Source organism: Falco peregrinus, chromosome 18 (genome assembly GCF_023634155.1).
Source record: "Falco peregrinus isolate bFalPer1 chromosome 18, bFalPer1.pri, whole genome shotgun sequence".
Taxonomy (NCBI): domain Eukaryota; kingdom Metazoa; phylum Chordata; class Aves; order Falconiformes; family Falconidae; genus Falco; species Falco peregrinus.
The window spans coordinates 3429898-3452464 of NC_073738.1; the positions used below are offsets into that span (position 1 = coordinate 3429898).

Genomic DNA, 22567 nt, shown 5'->3' on the forward strand with positions numbered 1-22567 from the left:
GCCGTCACTTCCGCTGCGGGCCCGGCCGCGACGCGCCGTCGCTAGGAGACGTGCTGGCGTGACCCCGCCTCGCGTGCGCGGTGACGTCAGGGCCGGGAGCCGCCGCGGATCAGCTGGTGGCGGCCGCTGCGGGTCTGGGCGTCGTGGGGCTGCGGCAGGTAACGCGGCGGGCCGGGGGGCCGGAGGGCTGGATCCGGATCCGGATCCGTCCGCTTTCCTCGCTGCCGGCTGCAGCCGGGGCCCTGGGGGGCGGCGGCGGGGAGGCTCCGGCGGCGGCGAGGCCCCTGCGGCCCAGCCGGCCCCCGCTCCAGCCCGGCCCCGCGGCCGACCGCGCTCGGTTCTCACGGTCCTTCTCCTCAGAGGCCGCGGCGGGGCCGGCGCCGCCATGGGGGAGCTGTTCCGCAGCGAGGAGATGACCCTGGCCCAGCTCTTCCTCCAGTCCGAGGCCGCGTACTGCTGTGTCAGCGAGCTGGGCGAGCTGGGGAAGGTCCAGTTCCGTGACGTGAGTACCCGCCGGGCACGGGCCCCTCGGTGTCCGCTGCCGCCGGGGAGGGGGCCCGGGGGGGCGGTGACAGCCGCCCCTGGCTCCCAGGGCTGCGCGGGGCCCGGTGCTCGGGCCGTGGCGGGGCTGGTGGGTGTCGCTGAGGAACCGTGTCTCTCCCTGCAGCTGAACCCGGACGTGAATGTCTTCCAGCGTAAATTCGTTAATGAAGTCAGGAGGTGCGAGGAAATGGACCGAAAGCTGCGTACGTGTCTCTCTGGGTTTTAAAACAACAACAAAAAAGGGCTAAACCTGCAAGGCAGTGTGAGAAACCACAGCGCTGGCTAGGGGGGTGAAGGCTGCCTGCAGGGATCCACCTCCTGCTTGAAAGAGAACTTCAACCAAATAAAATGATCTTGGAATAGGAGGTGGAAGAGTTCCCAGCTGCTAATAGGGCTCAGTGGAGGTTACGGTGACAGTATGATGCTGTTTTATCTTTTTAGTTAATGTTAACCATGCTGTCTCTCCAGGGTTTGTTGAGAAGGAGATTAAAAAAGCAAATATTCCTATCATGGACACTGGTGAAAACCCGGAGGTGCCATTTCCACGTGACATGATTGACTTGGAGGTAATAACGTGTTTTGAGACTCAAATAATAATCTGCACCTATAATTTGTCAAATAATTATTTGACTTAGGTAGTCATTTGAGTCTAGATGAAAACGGGGGAAATTATCTCTTTGGTAGATGCCCGTTGACTTTAGGGGCAAAGGTGTATTAATCATAGTCCCCCACTGTCAGCTGAAGTGCTAGCTCTACTAGCTCACATCAGGTTGGTTTTGATTCACAAACATTGTTTTTCTTGGGCAGTTACCCAAATACAGTTAGAAGTAAAAGCAATTAAAAGGAATTTCACCCCTTTAAATGAGTAAAAATTGTTGGCACTGCACAGTTTCTGGTGGATCTGTCATAAAGTTTATAAGGGTTTTTAATGATTTGAGGACAGCTATATAAATCCAGGCTGTAAAAGACTGGCTGAGGATGAAAAGTTTCAAGTTGCCTGAAGAGAATGTCACGGATCTGGTTCTGTGTATCAGAGCAGACTGGAGATGCATCCATAATTGCATGCAAATCATGTGGGGATGTAAAGCATCTTGCCCATTTTCTTGTTTTGATAGACTTAACAGCACTTATTAATGGAATTGCTTTAAGTCCTTTTTCCTTCTCCTTTTTACATCTTGCAGGCAAACTTTGAGAAAATTGAAAATGAGCTTAAAGAAATCAACACAAACCAGGAGGCTCTGAAGAGAAATTTCTTGGAGCTGACAGAATTAAAATTCATACTGCGTAAAACTCAACAATTTTTTGATGAGGTCAGAATACCGGGAGCGGGTTAACACTTGGGGAGCTGGCTCCTCTCCCACAGATTACCATTTTTATTCTTAAATATATTTTGAGTTGCTGTTTTGGACAGCAGGGTCATTTTTATGCTTTGTTTAAGAAGCTTCTCAAATTATTTTCCATTTTTCATGCAGTACATATAGCTACCCATGGTTTATCTCTTATGATGTTGTTTTGGGTTTGGTTTAGTTAAGCAATGGTTGGTCTGAAAATTGTGTAAAATAATTAAGGTGCTAGTAGTTTTTAAAGCACATCAACAGACCAAAAATCCGGTGCCACAGTGAGCGCTTTCTTCAGTGGGTAAGAGTTTCTTTGGTACAGATGAGCAGTCATGCCTTGCTTACACAGAGGAATTACAATCAAGCTTGATTTCTCTTCAGCCTTTGAAATGTTATATGGTGATTACTCATTAGGGTCATAATACAAAGTCCGCTGCACTAATAGATTATTTATTTATTTACTTATTTGAGCCTTTGATCAAACCCGAAAGTCTTCAGAAGCAAGTTCTGGAGCAAAGCTGCCATTTAATCTTCAACATTTTGCCAAATACCAGCTAGACCAGAAACTGGCAACTCTTTCACTGGGCCTGGGAAGCATTTCTCTGATGTCATTCATGATACAGACATAAAGCCTGCACGGGAGAAGACATAATTCTTCATTGTAAAGCTTAAGTATCTCAAAGTCTAGGGAGTTTTCTCAAAGAGCTCCTGTATGTGTTTTAGAACGGTGAGGATATGTCCTGTTTCCTCTCACTGCAACGGTTTGATCAAAGGGCTTTTAACTGAGGTGGCTTCTGGTATTTACAAAGGCTGTGATCAAGTAGAGCTGAGCTCCTGCAAACTTCAGACCGTTTATTGAACAGTTTGTTTTTTGGTTTCCTGGCACAGGATGCTGCCTGTTCAGGCATTAAGGTTATTCCCGTGCCAACCCAAGTCTTAGTCACTGCTGTCATAGATACTGCTGCTAGTGTGATGGGTTGATTGGCCATGGGGTTGGTTTCAGTACAAAAAACGCCTCGACTTCGAGTGTTGAATGTTCACTTACAAACGTTTTTTTGGACAAACAGTGTTAACCTGATAATCCATTACTTTGCTGCCTTGAGGTGCCACTGCCTGCCTGTTCTGGGTATTGAGTAAAAGCAAGCGCAGCTAGTGCTGTGTGCTTTTTTATTAATTACTGTCCTTTCTGGTGAGAGCTGCCTGCTGCTTTTCTCTAAGTACAGTATGGTCATACTGAATTTAAGGATTAAAATCAATTTTCTAAACAGTCTACATCAGGTCACCCACAAAAGGGACATCATGTCAGACTTAAATGGAGCTGGCAAGTTTTGATATGGTCCTGCTCCTTTTAGATAGCTGTTGTCTGGAATAGTAGAACAACATACCACTAATAAAATGCACTGCTCTATGTAAAAGCAAACTGAACAGCTCATGTGGGAAGTTCAGCAAAACATAAGCATCGAAAACGTCAAACTGCTTCGGTTCACCCTGTAAAGAGCAAACAGCTGCGTGTGAGAGAACCTGCCTAGTCCAGGGCTTCTAAGTCTTGCACAGTCTACTAATTATCCTGACATGGTGAACGCTTCATTTCTGCATGCTGTCATTTGTACAGTACCTTCAACACTCGAAGACTTCAATAACTTGTAATTAAGATGATGTTATTCATAGTAATAAGTTGCACAAGAAATGGCTTACTATCCAAATTAACTTTGCACTTGGCATTTGCTCTGCTCTCCGGAGTTTGTGCGCTGGGGGAGGGAGGATGGCAAAATTTTTTTCACTTGTTCTTGATACGACCGTTCTAGTCAAAGTAGCCGTTTCTTGTTTCAACACACCATGTTGATGATTATGCTCCTTTTCTCAGTCTTCTTGTTTTTGCTTATGAAGAACGGTATGAGCTGGAGAGATTTCTCTGAAAGTTTTGCCTAGAGTGTGAGCGTAAAAGAAGACTGGAAAAGTAATGGTTAATGGCATGCAGTCCCCTGTCTCTCTTTCCTCTAACTCTTCTCACCATCTGCTTTTTTCTGTTTGTTTTGCATCTGTCATTTCTGTCTGGGCTCTGGGTTAGTAAGTTAGATGGGGAAATGAATCCTTAGTTCTTGTGAAAATTGATTTTTTGTTCTGTTTGTGAACTGGAAGGGGCTTGAATTGTATGGTGGTGCGTGTTGTGATCCAGAACCGTTACAGAGCAGAACTGTAATCAAGAGTAGGGAAAATGAACCTTCTTTTCGAGGCCTTGAGATTAAAGGTGCTGATCTGGGTAAATGATAAGCAATGTAAAAATGCCTAATAATGAGAGGTCTGCTTTCTAATTACTGGTTTGCAGCTGCTTGAGTTTTTCCAATCCTGAACAACCTGATGTAGTAAAAAATTCTTCATAATAACTACAGTATTTCACTCACTGCTGGTGAAAACGCCTATTCAAAGTAAATTTCTTAGAGTCTTGATTTTCTGCATAGTTGGACAGCTTTTTTCATTTTGACAGTCTCTCAATTTTTTCTTCCTGTTAAATCTTACAATACTGCTTCAGTTACCTTCCCAGAACCAGAGCTGATGTTGCTATGCTATTCCCTTTTTAGAAAGGGTGTGATCATCCAGGCAGAGTAGTTGAGAGATGAATTTAAAGAACATAGTGCTTTGTCAGGCAAATAATCCTTGTGTAAGAAAGTTCTCATTTAGTAAAACTGGTCTAATCCAAATTTATTCTAGGCTGCTTTGTTCTGTAATTTCAACCCCCCTAAGCAGGGCTTGTCTTTGTTTTAGGTAGCGTCCTGAATAAAGGATGCATAGCTCAGAAGGGTCAGAAGTAATATCAGACATTTATAAGAATTACTCCCTCAAGTGAGGCGAATCCAAAGTTTTCACCTGTGATATCCTTTTTTTTTTTTTTTTTTATTTCACGTCCTAAAATGTGGTGCACTTCACAAAAATTATCAAGAGTGTTTTGATTACGGACAAATACAATACAAGCCTCTTAAACTTGTAACTTCCAGTTTTTGGATATCCTGAAATCTAGATATCAAGTAATCACTGATATGTTTGGTCTGTATGTTATGGTTTGGGGTCCCAAACGTTCTTATTTTGGTTGTGTTCTCTATGAAGCAAAATTTTTGTTCAGTTCTTGATGTTGCAACAAGTTGCCTTAAAGTGGAAAGCCAACATGAAGAATTTCTGATCCTTTCAAAACTAAATTAAGGGCTCCCTTACTTTTGTAACATCTGTAAGCTAAAGCAAATGTGTGTACAAACAACTGAGCTGCGTTTGATGTCAGCCTTGCAAAAACTTTTCTTGTATATGGTAAATTCTTTTATTTGACGTGCAAGTAAAATGTTGTAGGGTTTTTCACTCAAATTGTGACGCAGCTATTGCACAAATAAAGAAACTGTGGCTGAGGTATTAAACTTGCTATATACTTTTGCAAGGCTGTGCTGTACGTGTGCATGCATTTTATGTGTTCTAGGGTCAAACTCTACCTTCAAGTGTATTGTGGCAAGTTCTCTTGATTGCTTGGTGGGGAAGACCTCCCGTGTATGTACCACAGAGGGTAGAATTTGGTCCTCTGTTTGTGTGAAGGAACTGTAATTTTTGTCGTTTCATTATATAAGCTGCAGAGGTAGAAATAACTGACGCGGGGCTGAATGAAGTATGAAGATGGTGCACAAGAGGATGTGATTTGAGCATCCTTCCTGACCTGAATTGCTGACGCTTGCAAGTTGTATTCCCAAGAATTTTAGCCTGCAAAATTAGTTGCCATGAAGGACAGTATAAAACTGTGTCCTGTTTTAATGCCTGACTAGGCAAAATTGAGCAACATTGTCAGACTGCCCTAAGCGATACATCTTATGTGTCTGGCAATAATACATATAGTGACTGAGGATAAATATCTTGAAGAATGAAAAGATTTAATCAGTAAGCATATTTTGAAGCTGGCAATACTGTATGTTTTTCCTGGAGGAAGAACTTTGTAAAGCCAGTAAAGAAAATTACCATCCAGGACTTCCAGGTTTTGTTACTGATTCTGACCTTGTGTCCACACTGATGTGGCAAGTGACATGGAATCAAACTGGCCTCCTGTAATTCCGAAAAGCCTTTGTTTTGGAGTATGGCAGGAGAGCGGCGTGTATAGGATATGCAGGTCTTGCAGAACTGGTTGTAGGGTTACAGTCTTGTGAAGGTGCAAGCTGCCAAGGTCAGTGCAAGTGGCTGTGGCAGACTTACCTGAGACTCGTTCTGTTGCATACAACAAGACTCCCACGCATCTTTACATGCAAGTATCATTCCCCAGGCAGCTCTCAGAAATGTCTTTTGCGTCTTTGTTAGCGTTCAGAAAATGCACAAGTAGTCCAAGAGGGAATCGGCATCTACCATCACGTTTTTCCCTATTTAAGATCTAGGGAAAATGACAGTAAAGGATGTCACTGTTTTGTGCCATTAAAAAATGGTTCTTGGGAACATCACTTGTATTTAAAACTCGATAAATTTTTTTCAGTTCTGCCTTTCTTCAGACTTATATATCCCACAGCCCCTTTGTTGTGTTGCAGCAATCTTCAGACCTTTCTTGTATGGAAGCTTTGCTGAGCCATTCCACTTTTCCTCTTGTTTTTCTCCTTCCTTGTATGATTCTTGCTGTCTTTTCTATCATCTAGTTCCTCTTTTTGCTGTCTATGTTTGTTCTTCCTTTTTTTTTTTTTTTTCCTTCTTTTTTTTGTCTCCCCAAACTATCTCCTGGTTCCTCATTCCCTGCATGCCACTAACTAGTTTCATTAGATATTAATTGATTTGTGAATTCAGGCTGAATTGCATCATCAGCAGATGGCGGATCCAGACCTGTTGGAGGAATCCTCTTCACTCCTGGAACCAAGTGAGATGGGAAGAGGTGCCCCGCTACGACTTGGGTAATGGCAGTTTGTGCTTTCTTTTATCTGGCTTTAGGCTTGCTGCCTTAGGTTCAGCTCGTGGAATCAGCACCGATTTGAGTGCAGTTGTGGAACTTTCCAGATTGGCACATCAAGCAGATGAAGGCTGATCTAAACCTAGCTGTTTGTCTCTCTTCTTTGTATACATTCACTCTCCAGTTCATATTTGTGCTTCACGCATTTTTCTCTGCACAAAAAAATGAACCTAGTTTATTTTTTGTAAATCTGTTCTGGTTGCTTTTTCAGACGTACTGAGCTCTCATGGCTTTATTGAAACTAGTAACTACTGTGGGCACCTAATCCTCTGGAAAACCCACGTAGTTCTATATCCTCTTTGTTAGCTGCTTCCAGGGTGTCTTCATGCGTGTCATTCTGTATCTGGACATAGGGGTTTGAACCAGTGAGGTCTTCTGAAGCACATGCCTAGGACACAGTCAGTGGTAGCCGTGACTGCTATAATCCTTGCCATGTAATGTACGAGGAGCCTACTGAAATTGAGACTAGCAGGCGCAGAAACTCTGTGTCTGCATGCGTTTGTTTCTCCTTGAACTAGTGATTTATTTTTTGAATAGACAATTTCATTCCGTTAAAAGGCATAGCTTGTGCTATAGCGCACTTGTTTTTGTTGTGCTGTTTCTATGTATTTAGAAGACCTTCCGTTTTGCTTAAAAACCCCTAATTTTAAACCAAGATTTTTGTAGCTTTCAATTTGATGCTAAACTCCAGTTGCCATCAGTGTTTTGGGCAAGTGTATGTATTCTTTTAGGTGCAGAACTTAGGTTTATGCTGTCCCCTGTACAGGTTTGTGGCTGGTGTGATCAACCGTGAGCGAATCCCCATGTTTGAGCGCATGCTATGGCGAGTGTGCCGAGGGAACGTATTCCTGCGTCAAGCAGAAATTGAAAACCCCCTGGAGGATCCTGTAACGGTAAAAGGAACTATTGGTTACAGCAGAAAAAGTCTCAGCTTTGTAAAAAGGCTCTAAGACCTCTAGATCTAAGCCTCTGTCCCTCAGTGAATCCACACAGGCAAATGTTTGTGTTGTGTCCCTTCACAGTACCTGCTTGCAGCCTCTGAGGCTTCAGTGACAAATGTTTTCCCGTTTTACTAAAACAAAAATAGCAAGGTGGATGGTGAATGCTGTTGAAAGAGGGGGGGGAAAACCTCAAAATCTGGACTGCAGCAGGCGTAGTTGCTTCAGTGGTGCAAACTACAAGTGCAAGTCCTGTGTGCAGTTCTGAGTGAGTAGCAGTCCTCCTTGAAAGAGGCTCTTTTGGACATCAGCAATATATAGTGGTTTTACATTCAGTGTCCTCTGCTCGTATCAGTGGACAGTGCCCAAATTTTGGGAACTCTTGCTCTTAACCCATAAAAAGCACGGCTGTGTGTAGGCTTCACAGGAACAAAGACGGAGTTGCAACTCAGTAACTGCCTCTCTGTTCCTCGTGTAAGTCTGACTCATTCTCTTGTCCTGCTGGTCGCTGCTGTTGAATTATCTGTCTACTAGGAGAGACTTTGTTCTTATTGTGCAACACTTCCTTAAATTGAGGTTACACCTAATGTCATTATTCTTGAAACATTATGTTAAAGTTTCCTAAGTAAGGTAGAACAATAACTTGTCAACAAACGCAGGAAAGTGGACCTGGCTACCAACATGAAAACAGCTGTACAAAGAATGTGCTGTTGGCCTCCCTGGAGAATCAAAGTTGTTAAACTCCGTTTCAACTTATTTTCATTCACTCTTTTAGGGTTTTTTTGCTTGATTCTGTAGGTGAGCTGACTGCAGTAAGTGCCGATAAATATTTCATTGCACCTCTGTTGGAGATATTCCCAGGTTTTCCTGTTTACTTTATTGCATAGACTAGATAATAGGTTATCTAGAACATTTTGCTTCAGTAAACACAAGTATAGTTGGGGTATTCTGTACTGAGGCTAAGAAAATTGCTTTCCTTCTGATTGTTTCGCTGTTGTTAAGGTACATTCTTGACTCACTGTGCAAGTATGCACTCTGTATGTACGGATTCAGAGGAAGGAGAAATAGAACTCTGTTGTAATTTGCTATAATGCTAATTTTTGTAAATACCTGAGCCATTACAGTATGCTCTTTCTTCTCTTCTAGGGGGATTACGTGCACAAGTCTGTGTTTATCATCTTTTTCCAAGGTGACCAGCTGAAGAACAGAGTCAAGAAGATATGTGAAGGGTAGGAAAGTCTTAGAGCTGGGCAGCTTTCTCAAATATTTGAAACGCATTGATGTGACAGTATCAGTATTTTTTAACTCCTTATTTCACAGTGACTAGGAGTACGTATTTCGGCAGCAAATAAACCATACCATAAGTAGCTGAAGTGTATTTTACAGTCAAACTAGCCACTCCCCAAGCCTGTAATGCTCCACAAGTGGATGTCTCCTTTGCTAGAAAATGCTAGAAAATGCTAAAACCAAGGGAGTTCAAGTGCTGAACTCTCAGACAGACCTCGTGGGGTATCAGCAGTCAGTATTCTCACAGGGAGAAACCAGTAGTGACTGTTTCTAGCGGCAGCTGCGTTGGCGTGATAGCAGCACCCTGCACTGGGACGGCTAATCAGCTTTGTGCCAGTGCCTTTGAGATGCTGTCAGCACAGGGAACAGAGGATTTTCTCCTACTTCCATTTCTTAAGCATTCAGCTTCTGGTTTGGCCTAAAGCAAACTTACGTACCTGCTTGATTTAAAGACTGAAACTGAGCTTGGCAGCTTTTGCTGATCAGAAACTTCTCTTAAGGTGCTTTTTGCTTTATTTCTGTGTTCAGGCTCAGCCAGTTATTTCCCTGACTGATTTATCTTCTTTCCATCTTTGTTACTAAGGTGGCTTGCATGTCTTTCAGATTCCGTGCCTCCCTCTACCCATGCCCAGAAACGCCACAGGAGCGGAAGGAAATGGCTTCTGGTGTCAATACCAGAATTGATGATCTTCAGATGGTAAAATAACTGGGGTCACTGCCCTTTTTCCTTTTTTTCTTTAATAATATGGTTGAAAACTTCTTTGGATCTTACTAAAACAGGAGACTTTTTGGCCCTCTTAGAAGAAAGTGTTTTCAGCTCCTGGTGGTTTGAGGCTAGCCTCTGAGGCAGTGCAAGAAAGATGTTTGGAGACCATCTGCTCAGTTTTCTTTGTCAGGGGTTAGGATGGTGGGGTGGTTTGCTCTTTCTGGAGAGCTGAGCAGTTAATTATATACGTGTAAGTACAGCATTGACAGAGAACTTGCATACCAGGAGCAGAGAGGAATGCGCATGTGTAAGAGATACGATATTTTTCAACTCTGGAGGCATGCTTGTATAATCAATTGCCTGTTTCATCTGCAAGAACTTAAAACTTATTTCCATGTTGAGATAACAACACTAACTTTAACTTAGCTGTTCTTTTTTTCTGCCTGTCGTCTTATTTTCATGTTGTGCTGTCCTGAAGAGCTTCTGCTTTACAGCTAATCTCTTGTGCAGGAGCTTGAGTGTTGGTAAAAAGTAACCAGCGTGCAAATCTCCTGGGTGCCACCTCTGAAATATTTGATGCTTGCTTCAAGGAAGAAAGGCAGTATGTTATGCAGAAAAATTTAAGCTATTTGAGACAAAAAATAAAGGTTCAGAAACTAAAAGGAAAAATGGTTGAATTTGGACTGCTTATTTGATACAGAGATTGTCTCAAGCTGGGAGTGCTGTAGTGCAACTGTTCAGGAATTTTAAGGTAGACAAGAATTCAGAAGTAATTTAACTAGTAGGATTCAAACCTGTGCCCTGTGCCCTTACTTTTCCTCGAGTCTAAGACTTTCCAGTCTGGAAATCTGACTTGGCCCGAGTTAGATACGTTCCAGTTGGAAAACACCCTGAGTAGAAAACACTCTCTCCTTTTCCTTTCAGTAAAAAAGTCTTCCATTGTAAGCACGTGTTTTCTTAAGGCAGTGTACACCTCATTTGTAGAACTCTTCTCTGCTCTTTTAACCTGGGTGGAGGAAAAAACACTCTCTGTGATCTCTGAACGGTTCATTGTTTGAAATACCCGCTGACTTTGGAGGTGGAGGAGGAAAGCAGTCAAAAAGGATCCCTGGAAAAAGAAGCCTTTAAATCTTTTAGCAGAACTGGTTAATGTGGAGGCTAAAGCCTATATTGCAGGCGTGTGGCAGGCTTGTGCATCGGGTGGAGGAGAGAGCTCATCCCTCCATCCTCTGGCGGCTAAAGCTTGTCCTGTTGGTCAGCCCCATTTCACTGTACACTTCTCTGTTTTGAGTTTTGGGCAGTGGCTTTGCTTCATCTTTATCCTGCTTCTCTATGAAAGGTGCTGAACCAAACAGAGGATCATCGCCAAAGGGTGTTGCAGGCAGCCGCTAAAAATATCCGTGTCTGGTTCATCAAAGTACGCAAGATGAAGGCTATCTACCATACCCTGAATCTGTGCAATATCGATGTGACACAAAAGTGCTTGATTGCTGAAGTCTGGTGTCCTGTTGCTGACCTCGATTCTATCCAGTTTGCTCTCAGGAGAGGCACTGTGAGTAACTGCCGTACTGCTCTTGTCTGCCGCTGTTCGAGCAGACTATCAAGTGTTGGCAAACACAGCATGGATTAATTGATTTTTCCGAATTGTGAGGCTCTGAAAATCATCCCTTTGAGCTATTTGAATCCATCCACACAGAGGACAGTTTATTTAACATGCGGGAATCATGGCTTATAGATAAACTTTGTAATATATATGTTGTGTAAAGCTTTCAGTTCAGGAAAATTTTGTAACGGTAGGGCATTTTCCTGCATTTGAGTCCTTTGGTACATTTATTTCACCTGGCTGTGCTTTGTAGTCATGCTGTTTGGATATATAGTGGAACTTACCGAAAAGGAGCTGTCCAGGACATTGGCAAGCTCACCCTCTGCTCAGATAGACAATAGAGTTGGGTGTCTTAAAATCCTTTCATTTGCTGTTTAAAAAGTCTTTTTTTTTAAAGAGTGCATGAGTCTTCTTGTCTGTCCTCATCAGACAACGTTCATCCTTACTACATGTGCTTCTCCTCGTGCTGTACAGTGTACAGAGTGGAGAGCAGTGGAAACTTGGCAACTTTCCCCAGCTGCTCAAGCGTATTTCTCATCGTGCAAGCACACTACAAACATGCAAGCTTGTAGTTTTCCAGATACTAACAAGAAAATAGCATTGTACTCTGTCCTCGAGTGCTCTGAGGGTGCGTTTTTGAATGTATTTATTTTTTTAAACAGGAACACAGCGGATCCACTGTCCCATCTATTTTAAACAGGATGCAAACCAATCAGACCCCACCAACATACAACAAAACTAACAAGTTTACTTCTGGCTTTCAAAACATTGTTGATGCTTACGGCATTGGAACATACCGGGAAATAAACCCAGGTAAATTCAAACTTATAAAAGTCTAAGACATCTATCTCAACTTTTTAGTCATGATTTTTCTCTGTATTGTCTATCCTGTATGAAAGTTTCTAACAGAGTACTTAACACCTTCCAGAAGCAGAGGAGAAGCCTGGGAATTGTATTGCTCAACTGTGTAAATTGTGCTGTGGTAAATGTGGTCTCACTCAAATACAGTGCAGTAGGAGGGTCATCTTTTTCTCTTACAGCACCATATACGATCATTACCTTCCCGTTTCTGTTTGCTGTGATGTTTGGAGATTTTGGCCATGGAATCCTGATGACTCTGATTGCTGTCTGGATGGTGATTAGGGAAAGTCGTATTCTGTCACAGAAGAGTGACAATGAGGTAAAGCGGCAGGTTATGCTGAGCTTTGCATTTAAAAGAAAGAGTTGCAGCTTTGGTTTACTCACATCCTTCCTCCCTTGCGTTGGCAATGGCTGCTACTCCTCCCATTTGAAATTTGTGAGGCACACAGACTGGGAAGCCACTAGACCACAGACTGAGTAGTATAATTTGATAATAGTGAGTTCTTTTAGTTTTCCTTTCGGATACTTATAGGAGATTATTCCTTTCAGTTGTTTGAAGGAAATTGTTTATCAACTGTAGTAGACGAGCTGTTTTAAACAAATCACCCAAAACTTGATTGGATCATAAAGGGGTTCAGTCACTCAAACTCCTAATGTCTGTATGTGTATATTATATCCCCCGACGATTCTATTTGCTGATCTAGGTGGGTTTTGCTTGCTCAGGGCTTAGCTTGACAGGAGGTGAACCAGAGTGAAGATACATTGACAGAACATGGAGAAAGCTGAACAGGGGCTGCGCTGCCTAGTTCCAAACCAGTGCTGCCAGCTGGGGGTTTGCATCAGTGCGTGGAGTGCAATTTATCCTCCACGACTAATCCCAGATTCCCTGCAGACAACCGTACTGCCTGTTTTATCCGCTGTACTCAAATTCTGTTATGCAGCGCTACCTTTTGCACCCTTAATCCCTGCCATGGGGAAATAGAGGCTTTGGGCTTTTAGTCCATACAGCCGGTATTGTTTGTCCTGCAGGTGGCTGATTTTATTGTTCTGTCTTTGAGAGACCTTCCTCTCGTGGACTTTCTTTGTTCCTTTTTTGTTTTGTTTTGTTTTTTATACTAGATGTTCAACATGGTTTTTAGTGGTCGATACATCATTCTGCTGATGGGACTGTTCTCCACTTACACAGGCCTCATCTACAATGACTGTTTCTCCAAGTCTCTTAATATGTTCGGTTCGTCATGGAGTGTCCGGCCCATGTTCTCAAAAGGCAATTGGTCGTGAGTAAATCATTGATAACTAGATAAAGAGTGACAGTGATAAGCAGGTGGCTTATCTTTCCCCATTGTCCTCCCAAGTCAGGAAAACAAAATTCTGAACTCAGTCTCAAGTAGAATTGGAAGAGGGGTGTGAATATAATGAAGATAATATCTACCATGGTCCAAATCAGCTTTTTTTTTGGTTTTTTTTTTTCTGGGAAATATGTAGTTTAGCGCCTTTCTCCTCATAGATGTAGCAAGATTCCTGTCTCCTGCATCGTTCTTCCTTGTGGCAATAACAGATCAAGAAACAGGTTTATTATTCATTCAGGAAAATCTCTGGGACCACACAAGAACCTTAAAGTTCTCTCCGTTTGAGATACTCCTTGCTCTTACAAGGGATAAATGTTGCTAGCTTTTGCAGAGAATGGACAGAGTTGATTGTGTTAATGTTTGTGTAATCTACTTATACCCAAACAGAGATGCCTTGCTAGAGACTACTCCTCTGCTTCAGCTGAACCCTGCTATTCCCGGGGTGTTCGGTGGACCCTACCCCTTTGGCATTGACCCAGTAAGAGCTTTTCCTTCCTTTGCTTCATTTAAGAACATCCTCTGTGTTAACAGAAAGAAGAGTACCTGTCCAGTTCACTGTGCAAGATTTCCACAGCCCAGCCATTCCCTTAGCAAACTCTTAATCAATGTTGTAAATACTCCTGAATGTTAAAATTAATTCAGTGCCTGTTGAGACAGTAGATTCAGGATAGAGAGACTTGCTCTCAGGTCCACTTAAAGGCTTCTTTTTCACACTTTCTAACTTGTAGTGGTTTAATCAAATCTAGACTTGGGAATCACTTCATGAGGTTACTTTTTTACCTTGAGGAAAGTTGTTTGGGTTTTTTTCTCCAGTCAGTCTCAGGAATGTGAGTTTCCAAATAATCCTGTGATTTTGTATCTGCCTGCATCAGCAACACTGCTTAGCATCTTTGATACAAAACTCATGTGTTCCACATGAAAGAGGAAGTGCAGAAAATCAGAACGATGCATCACTGTTCATTTAAATGAAAAATCGTATTTTTTTCTGTCAAGGATACAGCCCCCTTTTTCCTGCTACTTTTGCCTAATATAAAAACAAGCGAGGTTTGATTCCTGCTCTGGTAGTGGGATCAGTTGCTGTAAGACAGCGTTCTTAGCAGAAAAGGTTGTCTGCTCATTTTCCCGAAAGATATCTGTGTGACAAACGCATCTTTAAAAAAAAAACTTGTTCTTACAGCCTAATGCTTCCTGGATTGTTGATACAGTTTAAGTTCAAATGAAGATTTTCATTCTCCTCTGTTGTTGTTTTACTCGGCGTTTGGCTTACTCAGTGTTGTTTTTCACAGATTTGGAACATTGCCAGCAATAAACTGGCCTTCCTCAATTCATTTAAGATGAAAATGTCTGTGATTCTTGGCATTATCCACATGCTTTTTGGTGTCACGTTGAGTCTTCTCAACCATATGTAAGTGCTTTGCTCTGTTTTTCTCATGGGGGGGGGGGGGGGGCGGGAAATTCTTTGGGTGTAATGTGTGTGTTTAGTTTAAGATGCAGGAGTTTATCAGACTTTAACCTCCTGATTTGAAGGGTGCAGTGCAGTTGCTTCTGACCGCATATGTAGAACGATGCATGTCAAGTAGTTGCTGTGCTTAAGTCCCAGCTACTGTTGAAACGCTGAGCCCCTGCAGTTTTGTTCCAAAAACTCCCTTCACGTTTTCATTAGAAGTATTTGCCCTACATACGCCTAATGCTAACCAAATGTAATCTTAAACTCTCCTTTTTTTCCTTATAGCTATTTTAAGAAGCCACTGAACATATACCTTGGATTTATTCCAGAAATGATTTTCATGTCATCACTGTTTGGATATCTTGTTATTCTAATTTTCTACAAATGGACAGCCTATGATGCTCACACGTCAAAGGATGCACCAAGCCTTTTAATACACTTTATCAACATGTTTCTGTTCTCCTACAGTGATACCAGTAATAAGATGCTTTATAAAGGGCAGGTGCGTGGTCTTGCTGGAATAATATCAGAGATGCTTCGTGATATTAGTCTTTCATTGACTTTACAGTAATTGTGAAATCAAGAATGAAACATTTTTCCTCTGTGTTAGAGGAAACGTGCCATCATTTCCGAAGCCTGACACTATGTAATGTTGAAGGAAGGAAGGAATAATCCCTATACCAGGAATTTATATCGGTCTGAACATGTCAGCTGTGGCTCCAGAACATTTGGATCCAGATTAATAGAGGAAAGTGATTAGGAATATTGTCCTGCCTGTGCAGTGTTGTGCCTCTAAGCTTTGCTAAGATGCTAATGCCATTTCCTCCCAGCGCTATCAGATGTCTGCCAAATTCTTGTTCCCTGCAGAATCTTTTGGATTTTTCCCTGATATAAACCAGTATCAGCATTACATGCTGTGTACAGTCAGATGGGGCAGCTGCAAGCAGGTGTTAAGTACAGCACATCTTGCTGTTGCAGAGGAGAGATTGAAGCATCCACATACTCTGGGAATTCAGTTGTTCAGTGTTGCATAAGACCTCTTGCTGGGTTTTGTGTATGTGTGTGAGCATGGACTGGCTGCTAAATCATCTGAATCTTGTTTCTTTTACAGCAAGGGCTCCAGTGTTTCCTCGTGGTGGTGGCATTACTGTGCGTGCCATGGATGCTGGTAGCTAAACCCCTGGTCCTTCGCCATCAGTATTTAAGGAGAAAGCACTTGGTGGGTGACTACCTCTTATATTCAATATGAGAACCAGTTATGGTTAAAAAGCTATGTTCTCCATCTTGATCTTGGATATGTAGGTTCACAGTGCGTTGTGACCTGTAAAATGTTTTTGCATATTGCCTGCCTGCTTCTCAGATCTGGATCCAGCATTAAACCTGCTTTTAAAAACTCTTTATGTTGGTAATGATAAAAACAATGCATCTGGCTTGGGCTTTGTCAGCTGGTTTAGGAAGACAAACTGGTTGCTGGATGCATTTCTGTGCCTTCGCTAGGCTGACAATGTGAAAGCAGAGATGCAAGCTTAATGGGCTGGCAGACTTACCAGCTATCTTTGTTAAAGCAGTTCAGATGGTAAAAAAATAACAATTAAAAGGGAAAAAAATAGACTTACACAGTCATTATGTGAGAGGTTGTCTTCTGGGGTACTCTCTAGGTTTTCAACTGTACTGTAAAATATATATAAAATGTAGGAACCTGGCACACGTGCACTGAGGATACTTGAAAATTCTCCCTGCATGTATGGCAGACAGCTTTTAGGATGTTGAGTGAAAGATCAGCTCAGTTAAAGACACCTCCTCTCCCTTCTCTGACCATCTTTCATCCTCCCATGTCCCCTCCATTCGTCTCCCTTTCTCTTTTTGTTTTCTTCCTCCTCCCTTTCTCTTCTTCCATTCACTATCAGGAAGGGCAACCCGTGGAGGCCCAAGTCAGCACAGTCCCGAACGAGCAGGCACTAGAGGCAGCAGCGGCTGCAACAGTGAGTGGACTTAAAAATCACCTGATGGATTTAAAGATGGGAGTTGGCTTTCTATCTAATTTATCAAGAGAGCATGGAATGTATCTGAATTTCATAAGTGAATGGCAACTGCACCTTTAGGGTGAAAAACACTTTCTCTTGGAAAGAGCAAAGTTCAGCAAAACTGATACATTCTGGAAGAACTACCAGGCTGAAGGATAATAGTTATGTGTGCACAGAATGCAGAGACACTTCTTTGCAGGAGTGCTGCTGAAATCAAAACCTGCAGAGCAGCACGAGAATACCTTGCTGCCACATCCCCCCAGGTTAAGTTCCCCTTTTTTCCTTTTCTTGCATATTTGTTTAAGATAGATTAGGGTTCTTCTCAGTGAAGCATTTCTGTTTGCATTATGTGTTCCCAAGCATCATGTTTATGTGATGGCCTCCCAACAACTTCATATCAGTAATTACTGGATCTTTTGACTGTGCCCTTGTAGACACTTTGACTTGAAACTATTATAAAATGGTTGTGCACGAATAAGCCCCTCGGTAGCGGTTGTTTCTACTTATTTGTGTCTAATTTACAGACAGCCCTTTACCACCAAAGCTTTTTGGCAGGGTGAAGACTGCAGCAGCTCCTAGAACTTGATCCCTTCCCCAGTACTGCCTATTTCAACTCATTTTCAGTTGTGAAAGCTACCTAATTAGAAAGTGTAAACCTCACAAACTACATGAAGCACATTGTGCACATCACGTCAAAGGTACTTTGAGGCACTTTTCAGCTGTTGGCCAATATTTCTGTCACAACATTTTAAATAGCCTCATAGAAATGGCAGTAATGAAGATGGATCTTTTGTGCATAATCCATCCAGCGTTTTAAGTGCATCTCAATACAAGAAGCTGTGAGGGAAGGTCTTTGTATGAGGTGTAGTTATAAAGTAAAGAATCAGGGCTTTTGGAGCTGTGTTGAGATTGGATATTTTACAGAGAACAGACGAGTTGGGTGCGAGGGAAAAGCTGCAAAAGTGCAAATTCACACAGGCTAGAAATACATCGATAGGATACTGATACTAGTCATCAGCAACTTGTAATGTTTCAAAGATGCTGAGCATCCTAAAAAAAGTGTTCTATTATAAGTTATTATTTATTTTTTTCATTTTCTTTTCAGAGCAGAAATGTCTATCTAATTTGTTTTTAGAAACCTGACACAATCTTTTAAGTCACATCTGGCATTACGGCCAAATATAATTCAGCCTAAAATAGAAGCAGACTTCTAAGAACAAATCAGGTAAAAGAACATGGAGCAGCCATTCCGCTGGTATGCCAGAGCGATGCACTGTGAAAGTAGACAGGTCGTGGGATGGATATTGAGCCTCCTTGGTTTGCTTAGTCATCCCTAAGCTGCTGAAGTCTTCATGTGTTGAGTTAGCCCGTTCCCATTCCATGTCAGAGATGATCCCAGTACTGTGCTAAAGCTAAATGCCGGGCTTTGCTTCCCATTTGTGGCATTTTACTTTGCCTCTCTAGGTCGGTCAGACTCACAGGTCTTAAGGTATAAAGTCCTTCAGATCAGTCATGAGCTTTTTCTGTCTTTGGAAAATCTGGAGGGAAAGAGAAACCCGCCTGTACGGTGCGCGGCGCTGCTTGCCGAACAGAAACCCAAAGATAACGAGGTGCCTGTTAAGCCTTCAGTGTCCACTACGCATTTACGATGCGTGTAAGCTCTGCTTGAGGGCACTGTCAGATGATGGACAGGTTTGTGCATCCTTTCTTGGTGATAAGACGGTACAGAGAAGGAAGCCTGCCGTAAATCCAGTGTTAACCGTGCAGTGATTGCAGTTGTCAAGTGAGAAGAGCTCCTGACCCTTTTGAAGTTTCAGCTCAGTTTGCGGATCATTCTTTTCTCTTTGGCGTGCAGGGGAGTTGTGGCTGAGGGTCAGATGTTGAATGTCAGAACAAATGTCTAAAAAAGGAACCGCTTGCGCAACGTGGTGTTCCCAAGTAAGGGAAAGTCTGATTTTCCCGTGCGTGGTGGTGTTATGCCTGATGCTGGTGGGGAGTGAGCGTGTGTGTGTATGTTTGTGTCAGTCTATTCTGCTTTGAGTTGCTGCTGTGTGGCTTGTTTCGTTTACAACAGCAGTGGTGTTTCAGTGCTTGTCCGACAGCTGCCGGGCAAGACGTTGGTCTGTTGTACATCAGTGCCAGCAAATGTGCTCTTTGAGAGCTGTGCCTTTTATTTTACTTAGTGTTGCAATTACTTTGTAGAAATGTGTCAAGTATTCATTCAGACAGACTGTTCTTTTTTTCCCCAGCCCTAGCAGGAATCAGCATCTTTCCCATCCAAGCTGGGAAATAGAATTGTACAGCTGCCTTAACCTGGGCCTTAATATTTAATATTTTGTTTTCTTCTGTGAGCTGCTGCTGCACGTGGACTCATAAGAAACTCTTGCGCTCTTACAGTAAAACACAAACAACACTTTGCTCTTTCTTTTTCTGCATGTGTTAGGGAACTCACAACTTTGGTGGGATCCGGGTGGGCAACGGACCAACTGAGGAGGATGCCGAGATCATTCAACACGACCAGTTATCTACCCATTCTGAGGAAGGGGAAGAGGTAAGCACCTGACCGCCCTTACTCTCAGGGCAATGCACTTCGTAGTCAATAAGCTAGCATATTCTGCTGTATTCACTGATTTTCAAGCGATTTAAATACCACCGTTTTCAGTAAAGTGTTTTCATAGCAGTTTTCACACAAGGCTATCTCTCGGTCATTCCCAGGACTCCAGAAAAAAGCAGTGTAATTTGCATATAAATGGAAATGTGGCTGTGTTTGCCCCCGTTACAAAGAACCATCATCCTGGGGGCACTCTCAGGTGGCGTGTGCAGCTTATGCTCTGGCTGAAGCGCAGTGCCGTTGTGCTACCTGCTTCTCCAGCGCCAGCGAAAACCCCGGGGCTGTGTTTCTGCAGCCATGAAATCTAGTTTATACGTTCACTTTGACTGTTGGGGTAATACTGATTTGCCTTTACCACTGGTAGAGAAGAAAGACGAGTCGATCTTGTGTAGTTTAGGAGCATTCTGCTGCCTCTTAACAACTGACCAGCGGTACCTTGTGTCTGTAGTGCATGTGATGTGTTACTGCTTTACTGTGTCATGTTTAGGGGGGCGTTGTTGAATGTGTTCGTGGTTAATGTTCTGATGGAGACACCGCACTAAATGTAAACTTATGTTTTCAAGCCTACAGAGGATGAGGTGGTAAGACTACAGCCAGCTTTTGCATTCATGTGTACCTGGACCATTTCCCATTGGTGTAAAGCACATGCTGAATTAAACATGTTATGTCAGAACATCTTGTTTTCCAAAAGATCTAGCTACTCTACATGTTACAGGCCTTTTTTTTTTTAATTCTTCATACATACATGCCCATTAACAGACCCTTAATTACTTCATCTATACAGCTTGTTTGTCTTATTCCCTGTCTGCAGATCTTTCTTAGTTTACCCGGAAAGCTGTTAAGCTGGAAGTCTGAAACTGAAAAGCTTTTGCTTTTAAACTTCTGAAGAAGTCTCGTTTGCCTTATGTTGTGTCTTTGGTAATTCTGCACTGCAACAAACTGTTTATAAAGATTTTTCCCAAACTGTCTGCCATTTTAAAATGATACTGCTTGTTGCCAGTCAGCAAATACAGCAAAACCGGTCCACTTTCATACAGTTCAACAACTTACCTAACCGGTATCTTTCTATAAAAGAGAAGCTCTGTTCTGAGAAACTGTTCATTCATAAACACTTATAACAAGTATGAGTATTAAAGAAACATTTTCTTTAGGAATACTCTGGCAGGATTGATTGTAGGTTTCAGCACTATCAGGTAACCAGTTTTATTACAAAAAATCTAAATGCCATGAAATTAGAGTAGCTTCACAACAGTGATGCTGTTGTAAATTGTGCTGAAAGTGGTTTTGCTTGGAGATCTGTTTATGCATAGGGTTCATCTAGAACTGAGGGGGCGCAGAAACAGTGTGCTGGTGTAGCTGGTAATTCTATATATCACTTTAAACCCGTGAAAAACGCATAGAACTGCCAATACTGTGCCACGGCAATCCTGCTGATTCTCCCACTCCCTAGCATAGTGGTAACTCCCTCCAGCAGTTGCGTGTGGCTGTAGATTGTCATTGTTTCAATACTGTTCGCATTCTGTTTACTGCACGCTGACGTGCCGTGTATGCTGGGAGTGGTACTATTTGCTGGGGCACGCTTTATTCAAGAACTTGGCAGTTCATGTTCTGTGGCGAAAGAACTGGGCTTTTGGCAGCTAATGTATCTTAATTGTTTGAAATATTTATTGCCCTGGATGTACTAGGGGAGAAATAAGAATATAAATAGCTTTCTGTGCATGCTTAGGGCGTTAGTCACTTGGTGTATTTAAAACATCGTGTTCACTTAACTTAAATATGAGCAGTTTCTGAAGCATGGATTAAATCCAAAATGTAGGGAATGCTTTCCCAAGCTGCAAAATAAGAAACTCCTACATGGCAGACTTCCTTATAAGTTCTTCTTTTATTATGTCAGAAAATTACCAAGACACAGAGACTTAATGGTGCACAGATGTGGCTTTTTCAAGATTGCTTTGTGCATTATTTCTGCTTTTCAAAAAGGGCAAGTCCATATCTTGCAAAATGCTCTCGTTGATCCTGTAGCAAAGGTACATACGCAGTATCGACGTGGAATACTGTCTCCTTGTTTGTAGTGGTACATACAATTTATCATTGAATTCATATGAATACCATCTTGTTGCTGAACAGTCTTTTCCTGGCAAAGCCCATGGCTGAATTTGAAATACCTTATTTTTGTGTGCTGGAATGTGAAAACAATAATATTCAAGCCACGACAGCGAACTACCATTCTACAAAACCTTGTGAGACAAGAGAGTTCATTTTCTCACTTAGAAGTGACGTGCTAAACCAGGAGAAGACCGTATCAGTGTCTAATTTCAAACATGATGTCCTCGGTAATAGCACCAGGTAGTGTGCTCGTTTTCCCTGGTCGGCCGCCCCTTGCTGCTTGGCGGGGCTTGCAGCCGTCTTCATTTTCTGTGTTCTCTTTGCAGTTTGACTTTGGCGACACGGTGGTGTACCAGGCTATCCACACCATTGAGTATTGCCTGGGGTGCATTTCCAACACTGCATCCTACTTGAGGCTCTGGGCTCTCAGCTTAGCCCACGCACGTGAGTATTCCTGACGGAACGGAGACGTGGTACCGTGTGTCTGATCGCCCTGGGCAGGCGGTAGGTGAAAGGCAGGAATGCAGTTAGCCTCTCGGAGCTCAGCTGTCGAATACTGCTGGAAGAGGACAGAGGGGTGTGTGCATCAGCTGGGAGGAATTAAGGCTAAACACCAGTGTCTACTTGCGTAGTGCTCTGCTAAAAGAGAGGGACAGAGTTGAAAGCACTGAATAAAGCAGAACTGCTGAGCGAGGACTGCGCCTTGCACTGTGTGTGACACTTGGAGGCAATGTCCTGACATACCCGGCAGCAAAAGCTCTTGTCCCTCTTGAGTTTCCCACCTTGTTCTAGTGGGAATTTGCT

General features: G+C 42.7%; 1 protein-coding gene across 8 annotated transcripts in view; it reads left to right on the forward strand.

Annotated features, from left to right (window-relative positions):
• The first annotated feature begins 19 nt into the window (after positions 1 to 19).
• Positions 20 to 22567, forward strand: part of ATP6V0A1 (ATPase H+ transporting V0 subunit a1) — a 30472-nt gene continuing 7924 nt past the window's right edge. Inside the window, exons 1-21 of one of the 8 annotated variants that reach the window (XM_055790065.1) lie at positions 21 to 158; positions 361 to 502; positions 668 to 746; positions 1012 to 1109; positions 1725 to 1853; positions 6672 to 6775; positions 7598 to 7724; positions 8916 to 8998; positions 9660 to 9753; positions 11102 to 11314; positions 12028 to 12178; positions 12406 to 12545; positions 13346 to 13503; positions 13963 to 14053; positions 14862 to 14980; positions 15308 to 15524; positions 16134 to 16241; positions 16930 to 17004; positions 19490 to 19597; positions 20221 to 20238; positions 22090 to 22207. In XM_055790065.1, the coding sequence (XP_055646040.1) occupies positions 386 to 502; positions 668 to 746; positions 1012 to 1109; positions 1725 to 1853; positions 6672 to 6775; positions 7598 to 7724; positions 8916 to 8998; positions 9660 to 9753; positions 11102 to 11314; positions 12028 to 12178; positions 12406 to 12545; positions 13346 to 13503; positions 13963 to 14053; positions 14862 to 14980; positions 15308 to 15524; positions 16134 to 16241; positions 16930 to 17004; positions 19490 to 19597; positions 20221 to 20238; positions 22090 to 22207 (2347 nt within the window). In that variant the 5' untranslated portion in view covers positions 21 to 158; positions 361 to 385. Of the gene's footprint in view, positions 159 to 360; positions 503 to 667; positions 747 to 1011; positions 1110 to 1724; positions 1854 to 6671; positions 6776 to 7597; positions 7725 to 8915; positions 8999 to 9659; positions 9754 to 11101; positions 11315 to 12027; positions 12179 to 12405; positions 12546 to 13345; positions 13504 to 13962; positions 14054 to 14861; positions 14981 to 15307; positions 15525 to 16133; positions 16242 to 16929; positions 17005 to 19489; positions 19598 to 20220; positions 22004 to 22089; positions 22208 to 22567 lie in introns of those variants that run through there. The other 7 variants (XR_008744702.1, XR_008744703.1, XM_055790060.1 and 4 more) reach the window with 7 other exon arrangements.